The following is a 9,011-nucleotide window of genomic DNA, read 5'->3' as shown; positions in this document are numbered from 1 at the left end:
CACCGCGGTCACGTCCCGGTGTCACCGACAGCGACGGCGACAGCGACGGGAGAGCGCGCGACGGGAAAAGTGATGGAGGGTGCGGCTCGAAATCTTTCAAAATTCATCCAAAATTCAAGAAAATGCCACAAAATCCTCAAAAGTTCCTTCGTCGGTGTCCCCTCGTGGGGACGCGACAGCGACGGTGACAGCGACAGTGACAGCGACAGCGACAGCGAGCGCGCGACCCGAAAAAGCGACGGAGGGGTGCGGCTCAAAATCCTTCAAAATCTTCCCAAAATCCTTTAAAATCCACCCAAAATGCCAGAAAACGCCACAAAATTCCCAGAAAATCTTTTTATAATCCCCAAGAATTCTTTCCTCGGTGTCTCCTCGCGGGGACATCGCGACAGCGACAGCGACAGTGACAGCGACAGGTGACAGCGACAGCGACAGCGAGGCGCGCGACCGAAAAAATGACGGCGGGTGCGGCTCAAAATCCTTCAAAATCTTCCCAAAAATGCCATAAAATGCCACAAAATTCCCAGAAAAATCTTTATAATCCCAAGAATTCTTTCCTCGGTGTCTCCTCGCGGGGACATCGCGACAACGACAGCGACAGCGACAGTGACACAGAGCACGCAACCGAAAAAGCGACGGCGGGAGCGGCTCCCGCTGCCAAAAACTTCCTAAAAACGTTCAGAATCCCCAAAAAATTCCGCCCAAAATCCCAGAAAATTTTTCAAAATCCCCAAGAATTCTTTCCTCGGTGTCTCCTCGTGGGGACATCGCGACAGCGACAGCGACAGCGAGCGCGCGATCGGAAAAAGCGACGGCGAGAGCGGCTCCCACCGCCCCAAATCCTTCGAAATCCCCCCAAAATGTCCCAAAATTCCCGCCCAAAATCCCACAAAATTCCCCCAGATCCCCTCCCCGCTGTCACCGCAGTGCGTTTGTTGTTTTATTTTGGGGTTTGGTCCCGTTTTTTTACGCCCCCCCTCCCCCCATTCCCAGTTCCTTTCCGGTTTTCCAGCCCCTCCCCCCCCCCCCGTATTTTTTTGTCACTCGCTGTCACCAAAAATTTGGGATTTTGGGGGGGATTTTTTTTTTTTTTGGGGGGGGGGGGGTCGGGAATTGCGGTTTGGAACGAAGCCAAAAGAAAAGGAATTCCCCAAAAAAAGGAAAAAAAAAAAAAAAAGCCAAAAAAAAAAAGAAAAAGGGAAAAATAAGGAAGAAAGGAAATGGAATAAAATTATTACAATTAATTAATAAAATTAATTAAATTGAGTGAATTGAGAGAGGGAGTGGCGTGACATGGGGGGACAGGGAGGGGACGTCCCTGTCCCCTTCCTGTCCCTGTCCCTCCATGTCCCCATCTCTGTCCCCTCCTGTCCCTGTCCCTGTCCCCAATCCTTGTCCCCATCTCTGTCCGCTTTCCCATCTCCTGTCCCCCCCATGACCCCATCCCTGTCCCCGTCCTTGTCCCCATCCTTGTCCCTGTCCCCCTCCTGTCCTCTGTCCCCGCATGTCCTTCCATCCCTGTCCTTGTCCCCCCGTGTCCCTGTCCCTGTCCCCTCCCTTTCCCATCCCTGTCCTTGTCCCCATCCCTGTCCCCTCCATGTCCCTGTTCCCATCCCTGTCCCCATCCCTGTCCCCCCCATGTCCCCAATCTTGTCCCTGTCTCCATCCTTGTCCCTGTCCTCTCCTGTCCCTGTCCCCGCATGTCCCCAATCCCTGTCCCTGTCCCTTTCCCATCCCTGTCCCTTTCCCATCCCTGTCCCCGCATGTCCCTGTCCCCATCCCTGTCCCCTTCCTGTCCCCATCCCTGTCCCCCCAATGTCCCCCAATCTTGTCCCTGTCCCCAGTCCTTGTCCTTGTCCCAATCCCTGTCCCACTCCTATCCCTGTCCCCATCCCTGTCCTTGTCCCCAGTCCTTGTCCCCGTCCCTGTCCCTTTCCCCTCCCTGTCCCCATCCCCTGTCTCCCCATGTCCCCAATCCTGTCCCTGTCCCCATCCCTGTCCCCATTCCTGTCCCCCCCGTGTCCCCAATCTTGTCCCTGTCCCCAATCCCTGTCCCTGTCCTTGTCCCCATCCCCTGTCCCCCCATGTCCCCAATCCTGTCCTTGTCCCCATCTCTGTCCCCGTCCCCTCCCTGTCCCCATCCCGCCGGGAGGGGGCGGGGCCAAAGAAGGGGCGTTGTAGGGGGCGGTGCCTCCTCGATGACGTCACTGGCCCCGCCCCCAGCCCCCCCCCGGCCGCCAGGGGGGCGCTCGCGGGCGTTGCCGGGCAACCGAAACATGGCGGGGCAGGTGGGGGAGGGGGGGAAAATGGGGGGAAAAAAGGGGAAAAATGAGGAAAAAAAAAGGGGCGGGAAAAGAGGAGGATGAAGAGAGAGAAAAGGGAGGAAGAGAGGAGGAAAAGGGGGGGAAAAAAACGGGGGGGGACAAGGGGGGGGGAGCAGGCCCGGGGGTGGTGGGGGGAGGGGCTCGCAGTGACCCCCCCCCCCCTCCCCTCCCCTCTCCCCCCCCCAGTAACGAGGATTCCTTCCGCCCCCCCCGCCTGCAGTGCTGGAACCGTGCCCCGCCCCCCCCCGAAGGTACCCCCAGAACCCCCCCACCCCCAAAATCCCCCGGCCCCTGAGCGGGACCTCCCCAGACCCCTCCCCAGGACCCCCAAACCCCTCTCCGGGACCCCCAAACCCTTCCCCTGGACCCCCAACACCCTTCCCTGGGACCCGCCACACCCCTTCCCCCAGCTGTGCCCTCGGACCCCAAAACCCCTCTCCTTGGGACCACCAGGACCCCCAAACCTTGCCCGGGACCCCCAAACCCTGCCTCTGGGACCACCAGACCCTCATTCCCCAGGACCCCCAAACCCCACCCTGGGACCCCCCAAACCCCTCCCTGGGACCACCAGGACCCCCAAACCTTGCCCCGGGACCCCCAAAACCCTTCCCTGGGACCCCCCCACACCCCTCCCCGGGACCCCCAGACCCCTCCTTGGGACCACCTGGACCCCCAAACCCCTCACCCAGGACCCTCAAACCCCCTCACTGGGCCACCAGGACCACCCAAACCCCCCCCAGACCCCCCCAAACCCCCCCCTCCCGACCCCCTAAACCCCCCCAGTGCCCCACTGACACCCCCCAAACCCCCCCCTCCCGACCCCCCAAACCCCCTCACTGACCCCCCAAACTCCCCCTACGACCCCCCCAAACTCCACCCCAGAACCCCAAATCCCCCCTATGACCCCCCCCAACCCCCCCTCCCGACCCCAAACCCCCCTCACTGACCCCCCCTTGCCCCCCCCCCAGCTCCCCACCCCTCGCCCCCCCACCCAATTCATCGCCGATGACCGCGGGCACCTCCTGCCGCACGTGCCCCGCTCCCAGGTGAGCCCCGCGGGAATTCTGGGTGGCGGGGGGAGGGGGGGACACCTGCACAGGTGCCCACCCCCCCAGGTGTGCCTGTCACCCTGGGGCACAGGTGTCACCCTGGGGGTCGTTCCTGGGGACGTGGGACATGCCCCGGCGCATCCCCCCCGGCCTGGCTGGACCTGAGCGCCCTCCGCTCGCCCCCGCGCCGCCATTCGGCCTGAGGCAGGAACAGCCCCGAGCTCTGCTCAGAGCCTGCAACGGCATCCGCAACACACGTGACCGGCCAGGTGACACACCTGGGCACACCTGGGACACACCTGGGGACAGCTGGGGACAGCTGGGTACAGCTGGGACACATCTGAGTACACCTGGGTACAGCTGGGGACAGCTGGGGATACACCTGGGCACACCTGGGGACAGCTGGGATACACCTGGGCACACCTGGGGGATAGCTGGGACAAGGACACCTGGGCACACCCTGGGGACACCTGGGCACACACCTGAGTACACCTGGGGACACCTGGTAACATACCTGGGAAACACATGGGGACACTTGGGGACACCTGGGGGGACACCTGGGCACACCTGGGGGACACCTGGGACACACCTGGTGCTCTGGGAGGGGCAGGGGGTGGCACAGAACAGATGGGATGGGGGACAGGGATGAGGGATTTGGGGACAGGGACGGGGGATTTGGGGAAAGGTTTGGGGGATTTGGGATTGGGGAGCCCCCAGCAGTGGGGGGGGGTCACAATTTTGGGGAATCCCCCCCACCCCAAACCCAGGCCCGGCCCCAAATCCGGGTGGGAAACCCAGGAACTCCCCCCACCCTTTTCCCTGAGGGGTCCCCTGGGTGCCCCCCCACCCCAATTCCCCTCTCTGGGGACCCCCCCTGACCCCCCCCTCCCCTTCCTCCCCCACAGCTCCAGGAGCCCTGGGATGAGACAGAACTTTCTGAAAGGACCAGGGGGGGCCCAGCAGCCCCCAAACCGAGACCCCAAAATTTGGGGACAACCCCGGGGGGGTTCCCCAAAACCCCCCCAGCTCCTGAGCCCCTGGAGGTGGCTTTGCTGTCATTGTCCCCCTCCCTTGGGGACAATCCCCCCCCCCCCCCCAAAATTCCACCTTTCCCTCCCCTCGGGGGGGGGCACAGGAGGGTCTGGACCCCCCCCCCCCCCAAAAAAAAAATGGGAATAAAGGGTGGGAAATGCAGGAAATGCTCGGGATGAGCCCAAATCCGTGTGGGATTCAGGGTTGGGCCCTGCTCCCCTCCTCTTCCTCCTCCCTGGTCTCAGGGGAAAGTTCTTAATTAGGAAATTAATTGGGGGGGATGGGATTGGGATGGGAGCAAAGCCCCCTCCCCACCCCAAAATCCACCCCGGGAGATTTCCCCCCCCCCCCCCCCCCCAAATCCTGGATTTTTATCCTCCCCAAAAGGAGCTGGGGCAGGAATGTGGGATGGAATGGGGAGGATCCCAATCCAAAAGTTTAAAATCCCCTAAAATCTGACCCCAAAAACTCATCCCTGCTCCTCCAGAACCTGCAGATTTTGGGGTTTTTTTGTTTTTTTTTTCCCCGTTTTTTCCATGTTGGGCTCCTTTTGTGAAGCAGCAATTCCCCAAATCCCAAAGGAAAATCCTTTTTAAGACAGAAAGATCAGAGCTGCTTTATTCCAGAGGGGACAGGTGACAACACCTGGCAACAAAAGGTGACAACACCTGGCAGACAAAAATCCTTTCCCAAGAGAGGGGAAAAAAACCGATTTTTTAACGGCAGGAAACTCCAAAAAAAATTGCGATTTTTTTTTTTTTTTTTTTTTGCCCAGCAGAAATGGGCTGAATCATGGAATTCCCAGGGGATCGAGGACTCCCGAGTGGTGACAGGGGGAGGGGGGGGGGTTGGTGACATCGACGTGTCACCTGTCCACCCACCCCCGTGGAGTGCTGGCTCAAATGGGGCTCTTTGTTCCAGCTGAGATCCCACCCCATTCCTGCTCCCAATCCCACTCGTGGGGACACAAATCCCGCATTGTCCCGGCCTTGGGGACACGTGGGGACACCGGGGACAGGGAGGGAGGCTGGCACTGTGAGAGGGGGGGGTGGGGTAGGAGAAGGAGCTTTGCTCATCCTGGGGTTATTTTTAATTTTTTTAATTTTTTTTTTTTTTTTGGAAGGGGGGGGGGGGAAGTTGATGATGGAATTTTGGGAAGTGTCACCTCCCCCAAACAATGGGAATTGTGGTGAAATCCCTGGAATTGTGGCTCACAGGGAGGCCAGGCCAGCAGAGGAGAGCAGGGTGAGGAGCAGAACCAGCAGCCCTGACTGGGTCACCTGGGCCAGCTTCAGCCCCTTGCCCCAGGTCCCTAGGCCTGTGGGGACACCGTGGGAATTGCCAGCCATTGTCCCCAAGGCCCTGCTGGGGGTCCCTGCCAGGGGACACGTCCCCAGCTCCCTCGGTGTCACCCCCCTCCCTGCTCCCTGCTCCCATCCCATCATTTCCATTTCCTCTCCCTCTTTTTCCCATCCCCCTTTGCCCATTCCCCATTTCCCACTTCCATCCTCACTTCCCACTCCCTTTTATCCCAGTTCCCATTCCAGCCCCTCTCCACACTCCCAATCCCAATCCCATTCCCCAATTCCCTCTCTCTCTCATCCCATCCACTCTTCCCATTCCTATTCCCAATTTCCAATTCCCATCATTCCTCATTTTCCATTCTCATTCTCTTCCAATCTCTCCATTCCCCACTTTCCAGTCCCAATTCCCAGTTCCCATTATTCCCATTATTCCCATTATTCCCATATATTCCCCATTATTCCCATTATTCCCATTAATTCCCATCCCCATTATTCCCATATTTCCATTATTCCCATCCCCATTCCCCATTTCCCATCCTCCATTTATTCCTCATTATCCCCATTATTCCCATTATTCCCATATTCCCATCCTCATTATTCCCATTATTCCCATATTCCCAATATTCCCATTATTCCCATATTCCCATTATTCCATTCCCATCTCCATTATTCCCATTATTCCCATCCCCATTCCCATTACTCCCATTATTCCTATTATTCCCATATTCCCATCATTCCCATTATTCCCATTAATCCCATTATTCCCCATAATTCCCCATTATCCCCATCCCCATCATTCCCATATTCCCATTATTCCCATATTCCCATTATTCCCATCCCCACTGGGAATTCCACACACCCACTTCCCCCCACCCCCAAAAACCCCCTCCCCCCATTCCCACGGCACCGCTCAGGTGCCACCCCCGTTGTCACCTGCTGTCCCCAATTCCCCACAATTCCCACAATTCCCGGCTGGGGGCGCTCACCAGGTGCCGGATCCCGTTCCAGGTGTGGTAGGACAAGGGAAGGACCAGAGCGAACTTGGCCGAGAAAATGAGGGCGGGGCCCAGGCTCAGGGCCCTCACCTGAGCCAGGTAATGAGGGAAATGTTCTGGGAGCAGGAGAGCGGCCAGGGAAAACAGGGAAACACCTGGAAAACAGGGAAACATCTGGAAAATGAACAGGGAAACATCTGGAATGGAGACAGAGACCAGGGAAACATCTGAATGGGGCAGGGAACACTCGGGGAATTGAAGGAATTGGGAAATGGGAAAACGGGAATGGAGAAAATGTCAGGGATGGGGAAACAGCAGGGATGGAGAAATGGGAGGGGAGGTCCCCAAGTGTCCCCCCAGTGTCCCCCCAGTGTCCCCCAGTGTCCCCCCAGTGTCTCCAGTGTCCCCCCAGTGTCCCCCCAGTGTCCCCCCAGTGTCCCCATTGTCCCCAGTGTCCCCCAGTGTCCCCCCAGTGCCCCCAGTGTCCCCAATGTCCCCCAGTGTCCCCCAGTGCCCCCAGTGTCCCCCCAGTGCCCCCAGTGTCCCCCCCAGTGTCCCCCCAGTGTCCCCCCCAGTGTCCCCAGTGTCCCCTCAGTGTCCCCCAGTGTCCCCCCAGTGTCCCCCAGTGTCCCCCATTGTCCCCCAGTGTCCCCCAGTGTCCCCCCAGTGTCCCCCAGTGTCCCCCCAGTGTCCCCTCAGTGTCCCCCCCGAGTGTCCCCAGTGTCCCCCCAGTGGTCCCCTCAGTGTCCCCCCCAGTGTCCCCCAGTGTCCCCCCCAGTGTCCCCAGTGTCCCCCAGTGTCCCCCCAGTGTCCCAGTGTCACCCACCCAGGCTCAGGGCCACGCCGGTGCCACGGTGGGTGATGGACAATGGCCATGGGCAGAGACCACCTGCAATGGGGACAGGACCAGAGGGGTCACCCCCAAAAATCCCCACCAAAAATCCCCCCAAAACCCCCCCAAAATCCCCAAAAACTCAGGGGGATGGGGACAGGACCAGTGTCACCCCAAAACTCCCCAAAATCTCCAAAATCCCCACCAAAAGTCCCCCAAAATTCAGGGGAATTGAGGTACAACAAGGATGATTTTGGGGTGTTTTTGGGGTCCCAGGACTCCTTTTGGGGTGTTTTTGGGGATGATTTTGGAAGGGTCCCAGGTTATTTTTTTGGGGTGTCCCTCACTTGTAGATGCTGACATGGGGAGGTTGGAGCATGAACTCTGTTCCCAGGATGATTTTGGGGTTATTTTATGGTGATTTTGGGGTTCTCAGGCTGGTTTTGGGGTGGTTTTGGGGTCCCAGGCTCCTTTTGGGGTTATTTTGGGATATTTTTGGGGTCCCAGGTTGTTTTTTGGGGTGTCCCTCACTTGTAGATGCTGCCATGGGGGGACAGGGGTCTGTTGGAGCGTTCGTTATTTTTGGGATGATTTTGGGGTTTTTTTGGGCTGTTTTTGGGGTGGTTTTGGGCTGGTTTTGGGGTCCCAGGTTGTTTTTTGGGGGTCCCAGGTTGTTTTTTGGGGTGTCCCTCACTTGTAGATGCTGACATGGGGGGGACAGGGGTCTGTTGGAGCGTTCGTTCCTCTCCCAAAATCTCTGCATCTCCTCCCGCGCCGTCGTCGCCATCGGGATCGCCCTGGGACCGGGGCAAAATGAGCCCCAAAAAACCCCAAATCCACCCCAAAAAAACCCCAAAAATCCTCATTGGAAACTCCCAGAATCCACCCCAAAAAAACCCAAAAAAACCCCCCCCAAAAAACCCAAAATCCTCATTGGAAACTCCCGAAATCCCCAAATCCCTTCTCTGACCTCCCAGTCCATCCCAGTCCCTCCCAGTAACTCCCAGTCCTTCCCAGTCCATCTTAATTCCATCCCAGTCCCTCCCAGTACATCCCAGTCCATCCCCAGTAGCTCCCAGTTCCCTCCAGTCCCTCCCAGTTCCCTCCCAGTAACTCCCAGTAACTCTCAGTCCATCCCAGTCCATCCCAGTCCATCCTAGTCCCTCCCAGTCCATCCCAGTTCCATCCCAGTCCCATCCCAGTCCATCCCAGTCCCTCCAGTCCATCCCAGTCCATCCCAGTCCCTCCCAGTCCCCCCCAGTCCCTCCCAGTCCATTCAGTCCATCCCAGTTCCCTCCCAGTAACTCCCAGTCCATCCCAGTCCCTCCCAGTCCATCCCAGTCCCTCCCAGTCACTCAATCTGGGGCAGGGTGGGCAGGTCCCAGCCAGGAGGAATCCACCGGAATCGCCCAAAATCCCAAATGCCCAAGATCCCCAAATCCCAAACCCCAAATCCTCTGACCCCATTTTTGGGG

General features: G+C 58.5%; 1 protein-coding gene across 1 annotated transcript; it reads right to left on the bottom strand.

The window, feature by feature from the left end:
- Nucleotides 1-4,994: 4,994 nt before the first annotated feature.
- On the bottom strand, nt 4,995-8,345 carry SDHC (succinate dehydrogenase complex subunit C). Its single transcript, XM_088154626.1, is given in 6 exon segments — nt 4,995-5,713; nt 6,667-6,859; nt 7,531-7,573; nt 7,575-7,593; nt 8,231-8,250; nt 8,252-8,345. Coding segments are annotated over 6 exon segments (444 nt in total). The 5' UTR covers nt 8,324-8,345; the 3' UTR covers nt 4,995-5,616.
- Nucleotides 8,346-9,011: the final 666 nt, after the last annotated feature.

The sequence above is a fragment of the Sturnus vulgaris genome, chromosome 31 (assembly GCF_052056855.1).
Source record: "Sturnus vulgaris isolate bStuVul1 chromosome 31, bStuVul1.hap1, whole genome shotgun sequence".
Taxonomy (NCBI): Eukaryota; Metazoa; Chordata; class Aves; order Passeriformes; family Sturnidae; genus Sturnus; species Sturnus vulgaris.
The sequence above is the reverse complement of the archived record's forward strand: the minus strand, read 5'-3'. Positions and strand labels throughout refer to the sequence as shown.